Source organism: Doryrhamphus excisus, linkage group LG9 (genome assembly GCF_037039965.1).
Source record: "Doryrhamphus excisus strain RoL-2023G ecotype Guam linkage group LG9, RoL_Dexc_Guam_v1.1, whole genome shotgun sequence".
NCBI lineage: Eukaryota > Metazoa > Chordata > Actinopteri > Syngnathiformes > Syngnathidae > Doryrhamphus > Doryrhamphus excisus.
The window spans coordinates 236,095-253,303 of NC_136365.1; the positions used below are offsets into that span (position 1 = coordinate 236,095).

The 17,209-nt window shown below is 42.7% G+C and overlaps 1 protein-coding gene across 4 annotated transcripts in view; it reads left to right on the plus strand.

The window, feature by feature from the left end:
• The window catches only part of LOC131122743 (endonuclease V-like), a 29,715-nt gene that overhangs the window by 6,924 nt on the left and 5,582 nt on the right, over window positions 1-17,209 (plus strand). For 2 of the 4 annotated variants that reach the window (XM_058065408.2, XM_058065409.2), the window contains one exon: window positions 6,262-6,331. In XM_058065408.2, coding sequence (XP_057921391.2) covers window positions 6,262-6,331 — 70 coding nt within the window. Of the gene's footprint in view, window positions 1-6,261; window positions 6,332-6,440; window positions 6,529-17,209 lie in introns of those variants that run through there. The other 2 variants (XM_078793757.1, XM_078793756.1) reach the window with 2 other exon arrangements.

Here is a 17,209-nt window from a genome sequence, read left to right on the forward strand (position 1 = left end):
GATGACATCACCGAAGGCTAGCAAGTAGAACAAAAACATATGCTTTCATTGTTGACAACATTTTTTGTCCATCAGATACAGATGTTTGATATCACATGGCGGTGGTAAGATTGTTATTGTTTTGAATTGCCCATTTCTCTCCTGTGTTGCTCATCTCCACTGTGTATTGCCAGAAATACTCCTCTCCTGATGACCGAACAAGATCTGCGAGTGTTGACAACTGTTAGTTTTATAGCTCTCATGGGAAGCCCCGAAAGAGATATTGCTTTGACAGCGTAGGGTCTTATTGAAACACCCACGCTTTCAGGTTGGAAGCAGAAAATGTTGGGGTTGTGCTGAACTTCTTCTTCCATTTTTCTTTGTATCCACTAGGCTGTGCTGTGTTCCCATCCTGCAGCATGCTTTGGACACGCATGCACACACGCTTGGACACGCATGCACACACGTATTCAAATGAGTTGCAGCAGCAGAGGCATGTATGCCGCTTTATTTCATCGCAGTGTGGGCATGGTCGTGGAGCTTGTGGGAGAGCGGGGGAGGGGTCTTGAGCAGTGGCAGCAGCGCTTGCATCAAATGTGGACAGTACCCCACGTTTGGGCTTTCTGTGCAAATATTGTTTATCCCTTTGGATTCAAGGGGTCCTCCGTCTCCATTGAAGTTTAGTTTTAGTGTAAGTTGCAACTTATCCGGAAATGATACTTAAATGAGCACACAATGTACACAGAAAACACAAATGACATCAAACAGGATTCAATATTAGAATTGAATGAAAAAGGCTTTACCCTCTGGTGTCTTGCACACTGGAAGGGGCGTTGCAATGGAGGGAGAGACAGGCTTATTTGGAGGAGCAAGTCTCAATAATGAGACCACTACGCTGCTCAGTTGTCAGGTTATTTCATAGGATTCTTACGCATGTTCAAAGATACCATCTTCATCCTTAATGATGGGCGGAGAGCGGCCATGTTGAGTGGCGTTTCTCCCTTTTGCAAAGTCTTTCACTTTTATTTGCCTTTTCTTTAACGCATTCCCTTCCAAAGTGCCTTTCACACGTGGGAGACCTCATGAAGGGAAAAAGTTAACTGAGAAGAACAAAAGTGATGTTGTTTGTCAGTGTCGTGACTCGCATCCGTAACAAGTTTTCTTTCTCTTTTTGGAGCATACACTAATCACTTGTTCACTGTGGTTAATTGGTTCCCGCAAGCAGGTTACCTTATTTACAAATGACATGTTGATGAGCCTTTTAGTCAAATAGTGCAATCATCCGTCCATACATATACAACATACCATGCGGTCAGACAAGGGGGGACAGGATGACGGGGACGGGATGATTGGGCGATGAAGGGGGGGAAGAAGGGGAGGGACATAGCGACGAAGGCGTTGGATGGGTGTGTGTGGGGGGGGGGGGTGAGTGCAATGCGTATGTGTGACTTGGGTGCATGAGTGCTTGGCCTGCGACGTTTCCCCTGTCAGGTGCCCAATCTTGGAGTTTGCAGGGTGTCATTGCGATAAACAGCAGTTGCCATGGAGACGTCCGTGGTGGGCCCAGAGAAGAGAAACAACAGGTGTCCGTGAATAAAACAATGGAGGGTCAGAGCATCCCGCTGCAGCAGTCTCTTGGAAGAAGTTGTTTTCAAAATGCCGCAATCCAGATTAGGAATATTGTTTGGGTTAGTTTGGGCAGCCACACTCCAATAGACCGGCCCACCCCCAGAATCTCCCTGGTCACGTGACCTTCCACTTCCCCCAGCTGTCCATCACGTACTCTGCAGTGAATGTTCCGCCAGGGCAGACAGGCTTACCCGAACCTGAGCTTCTTGTCGAGAAGATCGTGTCAATTGCGTGTAGAGACCAGTCAATCAATTCCATGATTTAGGTTTTTGTGCAGCGAGAGGCTCTTAAAAAAGTACAAGACGGGACTAAACAAGACATAAGCAGGGAAGATAAGCGATAAGGGAGGAGAAGGGAAAAAATGTATGTATCTAGGGCATAGAAAACCCATTTACTACCTTCTCTGTATGGATTTTAACACTATTAGAGCCCTCTGGACATGAAATAACACCCCTATAGTCACCTTTACATGATTATTACCCAGTATGGCTGCATTCAACCACAAAACAGCAGGATTTGTGAATTGATATGTTTTTTTTAAACGTGATCGAGTGAAGCCACGAAAATGGAAGCGTGTAGGCGGGCAAGGGACGACCGTATGAATAATTGATAGGGCTGCGTTTGTAACCACGAAACATGAGAAAACCAATGGTCATAGCACGTATTGTCAAAATACCCTCTGTGCTGTGTTATTGTCTAACGGTTTGTCACAAGACTGAATGAAGTACAGCAAAATGAGTTCCTAGCAACGTTCCCATTGGTTCCTCAGTTGCACGTAAAACATGACCGGGCTGAGCTGCTTAGATTCAGTCGCTTAAGACCGATAAGTGTTACGTGACAGAAGCCAGTATTGTGGTTTTGTCTGGCAATAGTAGAACCCTTATTTATATGCTGGCAAACACTTTGATCAGCAGGAAGCTGAAACCACCATATGTCATGTACAGTAAATTTACCCCATAACTGGGGTAAATAATTGGACCTAATATATGGTATCCTCTAATAACGAACAAATGAACACATATTAACTTTATCGGCCATGAGTGTGAATGGTTGTCTGGACTCTACGCCCTGAATAAATGAGTGAACAGCACTCTGTCTTTTGATGTGGGAATCAAAACGATGCATCAACATTTATTTTAGGGCACCTGAACACAACCTCATCAAAAGCGTTCAGGTTTTGATGCAGGGTCAGGTCTGGGCCATTCTAAAGCATCCATCTTCTGCTGAGGCTCAGTATTTTGGGTCATTGAAAGGTGAAATTCCTTTTCATCTTTCAAGAGAAACATTCGTGGTATGTGCCAGAACGGACTCAAATCCCATTCAGCAGCAGATAAACATGGCCGACTGCAGCAACGCAGTAGAAGTGGCGGTCTTTGGGATCCAATTGTTCTTAAGCAAACGTCAACGAGTTGATTTAAGCTCACAACTTTCAGCCTTCAAATGGTGCCTGTTTTGGGGAGATTTCAAGTATGACTTTTGTGTATCCACAGTTTTTGTCTGGTGCAATGGCCAGTGTTCCAAAAAAGTATGCAAGTTATGTCTCTGATTATTTCTATGTCCTTAATGTCTGAGCGGGGAATGGATCTGCCTGCGCTCTCATAGACAGGAGTGGAAATAGATACCCTTTGTTGTCTCTTTCTCACTTTTGCTTCTGGATGAACTTGGGGGGGGGGGGGGGGGGTGCAAGAGAGTAAGGATGAAGGACCACATCATGGTACAACCCAGTAGTGAAGGTTGATGGGGGAATCTCTCCTGCTCCCCTATTCTCACACTCTGCCCAATGTTTTTTTTGCCATAAACCCCAGGAGAATGGCATTGGAAGTAGAGGATCGTCACGCAATAATCACAGGCCATCTTTTTGAACTTTTATTTTTATTTGAACCTTTGGAAAAAGAGAGGGTATGAACCCGAGTCAGCCCCTTTCCCACGGTGATCCCCCAAAGTCCACATTGTGAAGTGCTGGGCCACTGTTTCCATGATATTCCACCAAACTGGACAAACTGCGACTCAGGAGGGTTCTCCATGGTCACCGTTCTAAAAAAAAGGGGGGGGGGGCAACACCTCCAATCTGCCATTCCAGAGGTACCGTTCCCTGCGGATACTGCAATATTGTAGAAACCAGTGACATCCTGAGCCTGAAGGAGTTCAGGGTAAATCTTGTGGTATTTGGCAATTGGTGGCCAACTAAAATGTCCATAAAATTCAACTCCTGGTCTCATAAAGGTTTTTGTGAAAAATGTTCCATCACAGCCAGATTCAACATGTTTTACTCCAGCAGGGTCCAATGGACTCTACCGACCTGCCTCCTTTTGCAAATATGTCGCATTATCCTTTTTGAATCAATTTTGCCTTTGGATCTTCACTAAGTATAATCGGCATGAGGAGAGTTTAGCTAATCCAAACAGCCCACGGTGATGGCTTATAGTATATTATAGTATATTATAGTATATTATAATATATTATAGTATATTATAGTATATATGGCTTCATTGCACACAGCACTGGTGATTAATACATAAGGGCAGCTTTCCTTCTTCCTACTGCCAATCTTTGTGACAAGTAGGCCTCTTAGATGATCAAATCCCAGCTCAGTGACTAAGTAGCACGTATACATCCTCAGGTTGTTGCTCCTCGTTAGTCGCTGGTCATTATCTCTTTGTGGAAATCAATGAAACTCCTCACCCCCCCCCACAAGCGCACACGCTGATGGGAAGACATCCATTGGTAATGGGACTCTTCCAGCTACCTGAGACAAACAGTAAAAGCGTTTTCCCCTCTCTGGATACATTTTTAATTATGGTTCCTGTCTTCTGACAGCATTCACTTCCACATTGCTCGGCTGTGTCATCCTTCCCGTGTGCTTTCTCTTTTCGGGGAAGCCAAATTTCACCATAATCTTCCACAATCAATGGTTTGATCTACAAATGACATCAGCAATCCAATGATCATGTCTGAAACCAGACTGACCTTCTGGAAGGAGACCTTGTTTGGGGTGACAAGAGAGGATTCTTTTTCCATCAGAGAAATTCTTCTGTGATTATGTGAGGATTGTCATTTGCCTTTTCTTTCCTAGAGATGGATAATGGATGCATCTTTGAATCCCTGTGGGAATTCCTGCTTCCACATTGGATTTTCTCCCAAAACAGGGCTAGCAGATGTGATGGTTCTGATGGTAGAACATGCAGGGTGAACCAGAGTGCTTTACCATTTCAGTATTGTTCCCCCTGAATGTAGGCGGTTTAGAAAGAGAACTGACCTCCTTGTTGGATGGTGTTGCGTTCAGGACAGAACCGAAGCGCTCAGCCCACCTTTCAAGGATTTTATCTTTGTTTCTCTACCAGCTGGAAGAATTGGTGATGATCCAGTGGAATCTCTTTATTTTCGTCAAACCAGTACTGCGGTTCTGGTGGTTTTAAAAGGTTCAACATTTACGGGAAATAAAGCCATGAAGAGACATGTCCACAGTCATGACTGACAGGTGAAAATACCCATGAAGATTGACAGCATTGCTCAGTTGTTGCCAGATGTTACATCTGACTAGTGGAACTCTTTGGAACGTACCAAAAGTGATTGATTTAAATCCTAGCCCTCCTTTGGGCCCTCAGACTGTCTAAATGTTAATATATGGCTGGCTGACCTTCTCATGCTGCAGCCACTGGACTCTGGACTCTGGACTCTGGACTCTGGGCTTCATGGGGGAGTCGGGAGGAAGCACAACATTTTACTATTCCAATCAAACATGAAAGACAAACTAATGATTAAAGATATTCAAATGTATTATTGGCCTGGATCCAAAGTTTGGGGCGAGTGAGAGAGAGAGAGAGAGAGAGAGAGAGAGAGAGAGAGAGAGAGAGAGAGAGAGAGAGAGAGAGAGAGAGAGAGAGAGAGAGAGAGAGAGAGAGAGAGAGAGAGAGAGAGAGAGAGATATGGAGTGGTACCAGAGTTTAAGGGCTAAATGATAGAGGTAGGATTATGGCTATTGGAACATTAGGGCTGTCGCTTTGTGTGTGATTAACATTCAAATACTCTTACACTTATTATTACACTTATTACACTTATTATTACACTTATTATTACACTTATTATTACACTTATCATTACACTTATCATTACACTTATTATTACACTTATTATTACACTTATTATTACACTTATCATTACACTTATTATGCCATAGTTTGATTGTGAAGAGGTAAAGCCGTTTGTAAGACGTTTGTATGGAATTGTTACTGAAACTGGCAAACGGCGTATTCACGTGAAATGGATGCAAATTGCACAATGTTAAGTACACAGTGTGTGATTGATTAATTAGTCAACATCAAGGAGGTGACAAATGTGTTTAACATTGGGCCACAAGTAGGACTTAGCGGTGTTTAGATAAGAAATGCTGAGCCTCGTTGGACTAAACAACATCTGCTGGCAGTGATTTATGTTTGGCAGGTTTGGCAGCAAAGGCCGCTTTTTGTTTGTTGTGTGTAAAGTCAGCATCAAGGCCGCCTCATTTGCATTTCAAACATCCGATACGTGTGTTCACCATGTCAGGACGCTGCTGCGTACCTCAGATTGCATCTCAACGTATGACTGATGTCTTCCTTTCCTCATCTCCCATTCTAACGTTCTCCCTCCCCACTATCGTCTTTTCTTCCTTCTCAGGCCGACTGTCGCTCCAGAGAATACCTCCGCGCTCACTTCCCTGCTGCACAGACAGGAAGCACAGGATCAGGTGGGTGACAGCATATATACGTATATACGTATATATACGGATATGTGTTTTTAACACTTACACGGTTCTTTGGCATACAATCACATCGAGATCATTTCCCTCAAAATAGCTTTAACCTCTTAAACCCTGGACCTTTGTGCTTGTGAAAGACGTATCGCCAATACCGTGGAATCTCCGTTGGCGTCAGTAATCCGCTCCAGAAGGTCAGAGCTGAAACCTATTATAACAGAATCCATTTTTACATCGGAAACAATACAATAATAATAATCCAGTTCATCCAATGAAATTAACACAGAATATTTGTTTATCGTTGACCTTCAGAAAACAATTGAGTTTGAATGGACAAAATAAGTAAACATTTGACTTCACATTTACCTTGATTGAAGACTTGATCGTTGATGGCTGATCAATGAGATCAATAAGATCCAGGACACCACCTTTCTATGCGGTATTTCCTGTATTCTCACCTCCTTTAACTGCATTTTTGAAGCATTGCAGCATTTGATGAATAAGAAGAGCAGAGACTAACTAAGTCGACCGCTGATGGCGTCATAAACGAGCGTTTGGGTTCTGGTTTCCATGCAGACCCAATGCTAACAGTGATGTTACAACAGTGATACCAATAGGTTATGAATACAATTGGACTCACGTCATTTATTAATAACATGAGCAACCGTCAATGTACACAAACCGGGGCTACATTTTGGCGTACATTTAGCTGAGGCTCCACTTAAACGACGTATGCTGGACTCCATTTCAACATTTGTCCATGGAAGTGCTTTGTGGTTTAAATTGTCTCTGGTTTTCCGACTGTACGCGGCTATGTGTACATTGGCATTGAACAATTCCCTGGGCAGCACAGAGAAGGTTAATGCCACATGTGACTGAAATAAATGAGCAAAGTCAGCTTTATTGACGAGCGTAATTATTCTCCTCAAAGTTGGCATTTGCTTTGAAGACCTAAGGTGACAAAAACTCATTTGATATGTTTGAATAATTGACAGAAGTTTATTTACCTCTTTAAGTGTGTGAACTCAAGAAGAGTTCATTATAAACAGAGTTGCTCAAGTGACCAAGAGCGGGATCTTTGTAAGGGAATCATAGACTTTAAACCCCACGTATACTTATTATTATTATTATTATTATTATTATCATTATTTTGCATGTTTGTCACACTTAAATGTTTCAGATCATCTACCAAATTGAAATATTAGTCAATGTCAACACTACTGAACACAAAATGCAGTTTTTAAATGAACCTTAGTGGACTTGCTGGTGTGATGTGGATCATTGTCCTGCTGTAGAACCCAAGCTGGTTTCAGCTTGAGGTCACCAACAGATGGCCGGACATTCTCCTTCAGGTTTTTTTGTAGACAGCAGGATTCATGGTTCTGTTCATCACAGCAAGTCTTCCAGGTCCTGAAGCAGCAAAACGGCCACAGACCATCACACTACCACCACCATATTTTACTGTTGATGTGAGGTTCTTTTATGAAATGCGGCGTTACTTCTACTACACCAGAGGTAATAGGACACACACCTTCCAAAAAGTAGCTCCTGATCTGAAGCTCCAAAAGAGTATTTTCCAAAGGTCTTGGTGATCATCAAGATGTATTTTGGCAAAATTGAAGCAAGCATTAATGTTCTTTTTGTGATTTCGATTATGTTGTGGGGTCTTTTGTGACTTTGTAGATGAGTTGTTGCCGTGGAGCTGCTGATGACTTTCTATAAATGTGCACGATGCCCCATGCTGAGCTCCTCCTACTGGAAGTGCCTTTTTAGCAGCAGCATGTTGTACAGTATGTCTCTCAGGAGGTGTTTCTTCAGCTGTGAAACCAAGTGTTTATTCCTTTCCCAAAGAGGAAAGCCCCCGTTGGAGTCACAAGAGCCACAAATGCAAATGTTGGCCACTACACTTGCGGTTGTACAGGAAGTATTCTAGTGGCTGCTGCACGTTGAAATCAGGTGGCGGCTTGTGTAGAGGACAGAGGGAGCGGGAGGGAATAGATGATTCAGGTTTGAGGCTTTGGAGGGAGAATCATCTCCAGAGATGGAGCTGAAATGATGAGAAGAGCCTTTAATTCTTACACATTGCTTCACAAATTGCTGAGGCACGGAGGAGGGGTAGCTCTCCTTCCTACTCCTTTTCGGTCTTGTACGAAATAGAATGGTGCGTGTGTAACTATGTGATGTTCCCGAATGGAGCTTGTTGAAGCATGTTCCAAAGAAATAAATCAGTGACTATGCCATTATGACCGTACCTTTTGGCACCCCGCTGGGACACATGATGGGATGTCCACTCTGGTCCACGCTCATCCTCTCACAAGCTCCCTGACGTGGTGGATCCTCTGGTGCACACGGTGCTGTTGGTTCAATCCTTCTCCAAAGAGGCTGAGAGGCTGAGAGGCTTTGTGCTGACTTGGCGGGGATGTGGCAGGTTTCTCTCGGCCTTAAAGGAAAACGGCACTTTAGAGAAAAAAAACTGTCCTTCATCCACAATCCTTATGTGAGACATGAACCCACGTCTTTCTGTGCATTCTAAAGACTTAAGAACAGCCAAAAAGAATACACGTCGTGGGAAACGCCTATAAAAACCTTTTGGAAAAAAAACTCCAAACGATGCCCCATTTAGGTATAATTCGACGTGCACATGAACCAAGCGACAGCGTATAAATACGTCTTTGGTGTTAAAGCACCCGTCTTTGGACAGAAGGTGCATGCTGTTGTGTTTTCATATGGAGAGCCATTTGTTGAAATGTAATAAAAGTCATTTCAACCAATGACTTCAAATAAAATGTAAATATGTTTCTATAACTCTGTTGTTGGCTATTTGATGTCTGGAACATTTGCTTTTCTTTCTGACTTTGTGTGAGAGGGGAGCAGATGGAAACATGGTAGCGTGAGAAGAGATGAAGAAATGGAGCAAAACAAATCAATATATCTTCAAGGCAAAACGCAACATGCAACACGAGCTGACATATTTAGAAGTTTGTTTTGGAAGCCGTGACGTTTGCTCTGCCGTGAGAGTAATTGTGCTAACGACTAAATACGTGACATTTGCTCAACAATTGAAGGGGATGTCAGAGAGCAGCACTCGTCTTTTTTAACAACTGCAGCATGTGTGTGTGCGTCTCCGAATGTGAAGATTGTTCCAATCAACTCCATGCTGTTAGACAAATTTCAGTGGCCTTTCCAAAAGCATTTCCAAAATGTCATGGAAGATGTTGTGCGGGCATTCGGTTCAAGGTTGGAACGGTGAGCTCTGTTGGGAGTAGCCGCTTTCATTAAAAAGTTATTATGGTACAAGGGCACCGCTTGTTGGTCCGCTGCAATCCAATGTCAGTATTCACCGTAATCCAGCCACATGACATTTTAATCACTACTGACTTTGACTTGTTTGACTTGTGGAAATAGGCCACCACGGTCAAACGTGGTCTTAGTGCTTTTGTATCGCACGCAGTTTTAGAAACTTTGGCTACTACTGCATGTGTACTTTGGCAACCAAACGTCTCAGTAACCATTGGATCCAAAGCTCTGCATCTTGATGCCTACTTGGTCGGCTGGTTGTGTTTGAGATGGGCAACGCTGAATCCTCAACGTTACCTCCTGTCCACACGAACCACAGATATATTTTTTGAAACGCACAAGTTTTATTCATGCCTTTAATGGCTTATTTTCTCTGATTGTATCTACTATATTGGGCAATATGACCGTAAAGGTGACTATAGGGGTGCTATTTCATGTCTCAAGGGCTCTAATAATGGTAATAATTGTATTTGGAAAGGTTTTCTATGTTTTTTCTAGGTGTATTATTATTATTGAATCCTAACTCACTTATCGCAGAACCAATTAACCGCGGGGGTCGCGGGGGTGCTGGAGCCTATCCCAGCTGTCTTCGGGCGAGAGGCGGGGTCCACCCTGGACTGGTGGCCAGCCAATCACAGGGCACATATAGACAAACAACCATTCACACTCACATTCATACCTATGGACAATTTGGAGTGGCCAATTAACCTAGCATGTTTTTGGAATGTGGGAGGAAACCGGAGTACCCGGAGAAAAGCCACGCTCGCACGGGGAGAACATGCAAACTCCACACAGAGATGGCCGAGGGGTCACGGAAGCACAATATTTCAAACGTAATCTTCTTGATTGCCAGTAATTATCACGTCAGGTACTAAGGGTATGGTACCATGACTGATGGATGATGAGCTTTGCTTGTCTTCCCTTTATCTGGCGCCATGATTAAAAGCTAGCCTGTTTTAGCAATACACACCAGTACTCCCACACCACGATCACACGGGTCCCCAGCACTCCCCCGAGTCGCCAGCAAAGCACTTTGCACTTCATTGTTTTGGTTGTCAGCCTGCAATGGGCCACTTAGAAGCTCACAATATATTTCTCAGTAGACCATGGAGCATAGTTCATATCAAGGAACACACCTGCCTGCGTATCGTTAAATGCAATATTGGTTTTTTACACATTCTTGAGGACGGAATGGGGTCATTTTGCAGTTAAATAACCCCAATGAATTCATGCACTTAACTGTTTTTTAGGTGCTTGTACATATGCAATATGCTATGAAACGTACATTTTGTAAAGTCCTCTTTTTAAAAGAGTACCTCATGTGTGAAATCACGTCTTCCTGCTTAGCTGGCACCACTTTCTCATATTATGTTCACGTAAATGTGCTTCTTCTTCTTTGTTTTTGTTTTTTTATGACTTCTCCATTATTTGGCAGTAACATGTTCACTGGCACATCTTTGTGGAGCAGATGGACTCATTTGAAATGAGTCAATATAGAGCCTTGGATGATCGTGGCTTTAGAAGCTCATCACTGATGGCCATTTTGCTGTCATGGTGTAAGTGCTGTAAAGCTCGAGAGTGACGTAATGCACCTGAATGCCTCATGTGAGCAGCCCGGCAAAGTGCATGAAGTTCTGTGTGCCTCATATGAACATATCATTTTGATTATAATGTTGTGCATTAAAAGTGAGAAACGATTTCATTGATATTACTTGCTAGATGATTGTTGGTCTTCTTACATGGTTGATTTGTGCATTTCTTCTTGACTAGATACACACAGTATTACGGTATTAGCTTCAGCTCGTCAGCATTCACACGTGATTTCAACAAAAATGATCTTCTTGAGTTTTTAAAGTAGTTTTTGATGACTTTGTCTTCTAACAGGCCTTCTTGGTGTACAGCGTGTCAGAGGTATTTGAAGGCATACTGTATTACTGCAGGTATTACTGTATTACCAGCAAGTTTCCAAGTGTTGGCAATGGAGGAAGGACGGAAAGACGTGGAAAAAAAGTGTGTTCATCTGTGCCCATTTCTGCTTATTGTATTAATTTTTTGTTATTCCGCCATCCTGTTTCCATGCCAATTGAGATGCAAAATGCAAAGTGAAGGGAGAAAGGTTTCAGAGCAACCATTAAGGAGCGTTTGAGAAGGAAGGAAGGAAGAAGGAAGAAGCTTGCAGAAGAAACACAGGATAACCTGCTGTTGGAGAAATCACATCCATTTCATCATGCCTGTCCTCGTACAGAAAAACCCAGCGTTGCGCGTTTTGCCTCGCTGCCCCCTGCCAGAGCGTCGCCACGCGCCACTCAACGACTGATAAATTGCCACCACTCGCCTCATTTTTTATCAAGGCCACCTTGTTGTGGAACACCTTTCCCCGTGCGCTCCTCGGCCATAACAAGAGCAATCTCCCAGCGCCAACAATAGCGGACAGGAAGTGGTCAAATACAGGCAAGGCCCCGTAGGGCTCGTGAGACATATAGCTTTTTAATCCCAATCCCTCCACCCCCACGTTTTGCAATGCTATTTTGAAACTATAGTAATCCCTCGCCTTGAATTATGTGGCATTAATCTGTCATGGTATAATATCTAATATAATATATGAATTCATAAACCATGCTCTTTTGTGGTTGTAAATGGCTATTATTGGTCCAAAATGCATATTTAATATTTAAGCTAATTTCATGTCGTTTTTCCTTAAATGGAGTATTTGCAAGCATACAAATGACCTAAATGACGTAAAATGCAAATCCAATGCATTCAAAGACTTTGAGATGACACGTAGCATTCAGGAAGTAAAACGACAAGAAGAAGGAACTCTCCATGAGCCCATATCACATCTTATTTATGTCTAATATTGTATGTTTTATTTTCTATTATCATGCACACTACTTTGGGTAATATAGGGGTGTTATCTCGAGGGCTCTAATGTTGAAAAACATATTGGGAAGGTTATAAAGAGGGTTTTCTATGCTCTAACTACAAAAAGAATCCTTTTATAAATGGAAATAAATCCAAGTGGCCGTCGGCACACATCAGAAAAGCAACAACATGGATGGAAAACAACAAAGTCATTTGTTGCATGAAAACTCAGTGTCAGGATATTCGATGAAGCTGGCATAACAGCCTCGCGTGGTTGTTGTCATGTGATGAGTAAGAAGCTGCTGTCATCGATGTTGACGGCCTTCCAGCATTCAAAGGTTCACGTCCCGTGTTTAGTGATTGGGGAGTTGGACCTGCGGCATATGCAAGTTCCTCAGGTGACACAGATGCGACGGCAATGAGCGCTGAGTCGTAGATCAACATCACCGCCATATTGGGTGTGGCAGGAGAGACCGGGGAGTATGCCTAATTCAGGTACCAACAGGTTTACAGTCCAAAGAAGATCTCCTTCCTTCAGTTTCTTCAACATAATTCTATAGTTCTATAGTTCTATAGTTCTATAGTATATAGTTGTAATATTTCTATATTTCTATAGTTTGATGAAAGTGCAGGATTATGGAGAAGTGAATGAAGAGAAACTAAAGATGCAAAAGCACACGTCAAGGCACTGCTAAATATTTCATCAGCTGAATATTCATTAAGCAAGATGCCCCAAAGGATATTTTTGGCCTTTTGAAAGAACAGGTCAGGTGACTAACAAACACGACCTCACTAAGAAGAACAGGAGAACAAAAAGTATGACAACTAACCTCCCAATCATTTCTGTGGCCGCTGCGTGACTGTAAATAACGTATCCAGGCGGCCGTGATGCAAAGGTGGAGTCATCCCATAGATTAGTGCGGCGTGCTGCCGCGTTCGGAGGCTCCTACGCCAGAGAGCAGGGAATGGAAGCAAGTGGAAGGACACTGAGATGCGGAGATCGATTGAATAGTACTTGTTTGTTTTTTTGCAAAGGCTCTACGGCCTGACCTTGGATCACGTCAACTGTGGCGAAACACTCACTGAACACTTCATTAGGCGCACATGAGAGGTCATCCGAGCGCTTCATCAAAAATATTCTCTCTCCAGCAATAACAATATTTGCATATTTTTTTCTGCAGCTTTTGTCAACGTGTGGAGGTCAGGGTTTTTCAACGATGCCCCCATAGAAAAAAGGAAGGTTGTCAGGTGCCACATCGATATTCTCCACATTGAATTCATATCATTTAACACGCTAAAACCAATCCAACGTAGGTCGTGATTTTCTTGTTACGAGGCGCCTGAAGCCTGATAGTTGAACCCCAATGCAGAAACTGGAAGAACAATATTTATTTCATAACAATAAAATGGATAAAAAGTCATCAAAGAAAGAGAACAAAAGTAGATGACAACAAAATGTTGGTGTGAATCCACACTACCGGAATCTTGCAAAATTTGGAGACGTGTGATATCATACCTAATCAGATAGCATCCAAGATAGCATAGAAGATAGAAGATAGCACAGAAGATAGAAGATAGCACAGAAGATAGAAGATAGCACAGAAGATAGAAGATAGCATAGAAGATTGAAGATAGCATAGAAGATAGAAGATAGCATAGAAGATGGAAGATAGCATAGAAGATGGAAGATAGCATAGAAGATGGAAGATAGCATAGAAGATAGAAGATAGCATAGAAGATAGAAGATAGCATAGAAGATAGAAGATAGCATAGAAGATAGAAGATAGCATAGAAGATAGAAGATAGCATAGAAGATGGAAGATAGCATAGAAGATGGAAGATAGCATAGAAGATAGAAGATAGCATAGAAGATAGAAGATAGCATAGAAGATGGAAGATAGCATAGAAGATAGAAGATAGCATAGAAGATGGAAGATAGCATAGAAGATGGAAGATAGCATAGAAGATGGAAGATAGCATAGAAGATGGAAGATAGCATAGAAGACGGAAGATAGCATAGAAGATAGAAGATAGCATAGAAGATGGAAGATAGCATAGAAGATAGAAGATAGCATAGAAGATGTAAGATAGCATAGAAGATAGAAGATAGCATAGAAGACGTAAGATAGCATAGAAGACGGAAGATAGCATAGAAGACGTAAGATAGCATAGAAGATAGAAGATAGCATAGAAGACGTAAGATAGCATAGAAACATCGAAAGCCTTTCATAGGACCCCAACTTACCCTCATAACTTTAGCAATAATGAAGTTAGTTGTCCGGCCATATCAGCCAAAAGCTGTTAGTAGCCACGTATACATGGACCCAAATATTCCAATTCCATTGGGTTTATTTGCTCAAACGGAAAGAATGTAACCTTTGTCTACACCTCATTCCCAAAGACAAGTGGCAATCCCAATGAATATATAATGGGATTCCCAGGGGTGGAATATTCCTTTAACCAATCCGATTGAGGTATCTTGTACCCGCTTATCGGAAAGTTGCCCCAGACATTCTTCACTTTTAAAAATGGAGGCCAGCAATCGGCACTGGACTGCTAAGGAAAGTTTGTTTTTGATCCAAACTAAATTTCAAGACTGGATGAAGGAAAAACCGGCAATACGGAGTTATTCCAACAAGTGGAAGAAAAACTCGGGGAAGTGATGTTGATGTTTACGTTTTACTGGGCATGCCCCATTGACTATTCTGTTGGATTATAGCGGCACATGTAGACAAGATATTGGAATATTCCTTTCCATGGATACCATTGTTTTCGGAAAGAGAAAAACTCCTCATGTAAACGTGGCTAATGAGAACAATCATCAATTTAGAGTGACTCAATACAGCAATACTTTTCTTCATACTTTTTTTCGTATACTACCTAAATGGAATATTTTTGTCGTTAAACCTATTAACAAGCCCCCCAGACGTGAACAGCAGGAGGTCTCACACCAGAAGGAAGGACATGACGACGGAACACATTCAGGAACTTGACATCACAATGCAGGATGCAGAGCAACTGGCACGGGACCACCGCAGCGGTGGGCTTGGTTGGCTCCGCTCACGCTAGCATCCCCCGAGGCCCACCCATGACCCGTACCCACCCAACCAAAAAGCGGCAGCAGTGTTATGCGGGCCTCCTGCAGGGTAACACTGGCACTGACCTCCACAATGTAAAAGGCTGGCTTAATATCGAGTGCAGGGAGTTGGTGCTTAACTTTGCTTTTGCTCTCGGTCAGCCTTTCTATGCTGAAAAAGATGTTCTACAAAATAGAAGCGTGATGCCCAATGCGCACGGTGTCTTGATGGATGGCCAATGTCAGGCCAGGGTGACATGGCCGCCTGTGGAAGCTGACAAAGAAACTTGGAGGAATCTGCAGTGTCTTGGCATTTCATAATTGTTGTACTCTTGGACAAATGTACCAGAGTAACACCCGCATTCCAATACATACACAGGGAAATCTACTGGATTTTCTAGCAGAAATTAGCATCGAAGTTTCTAAACGGGTTTTCCAAGGAGGAGCTCAGCTGTGTTGTAAAACACAGCTTGAGGTGTGTTGCTTATTGTTAGTGTCGTGGGTGTGTAGTGGTCTGAAACCCCCACACTCCACTGTGTGCTCCAGAAATACTGAATGCAGCTCACAGTTTCAAGCTCGGAGATGATGGCATGCTAATCTGCAACATCAACCTCTCATCCGAGTGCTGACATCCCATCAGCAGTCCAAGTGTTGCTTATTTACTATTCCAGGCTTCTCCTCCAGACGCTCCGCCGGCATTCCTGTACGCTTGACACTTGCACTTTCCAGTATTCAGTATTAGTGCTGCTTGATTATTTCCCGTTTCAATTTGTCATCATGCTCGTGCCTTTCTTTGGGAACCTCCTCCTCCCCACACGCATGCAAACATCTCAGTTGACCAGGAACCCGCAGCCTCCTGGAATGCCGCCACTGCTGCCTTTCATAAGCTGGAATGGGCTTGTTGGTGCGGAGTAGATGAGTAGATGAGATGAGTAGTGGAGGCCTGTATTGTCTGCTACGTTCCCAAAGAGGCTGCATCGGCCTCAATGCTTCATACGCCATCGCACTCCAGGCGGGGAAAGTGTGATTTGTTGATAAGATGAGCAGTCAATCAGTGATGTTGATGTGAGTCTTCAAACTCTAATGTTGCTCAAATGCCTTTTCAGTCCTTCCAAGCCAGCAGCTGCGATATTTATGGCGCCATTTGCAGCAGGCTTTGTTATATCCTGGGATCCTGGGATCCTGGGATCCTGGGATCCTGGGATCCTGGGATCCTGGGATCCTGGTTTTTGTTCATTCAGTCACTGTTTTGTGTTTTGGATGATTCGATACTAAAAGCTTAGTTGCCTGCATATGTTTGTAAAAACCAGAACGCTTGATTTCAACTATGGATTTGGATGGTTTTTTTCACATTTCTTTTTTTGACAATATCATATCTACAGGGCTGTAATATTATAGTAAAACCTTATTTAGAAGGTCATAAGCAGATTTTCTATGCTAGAACTATGAAAATATTCCATTTATTAAAGAGAACCTATTATGCTTTTCCACTTTTCTGACCTATAAATGTAGTTATAATATTGTATTCTCATGTTAAACAAAGCCAAAGCATCAGATAATGAGAGTTTTGATTTGGAAATGAGCCATAAAAAGTTTAGGAAGTTTTTTCCTACTGACCTCAATGCCATCCGGAT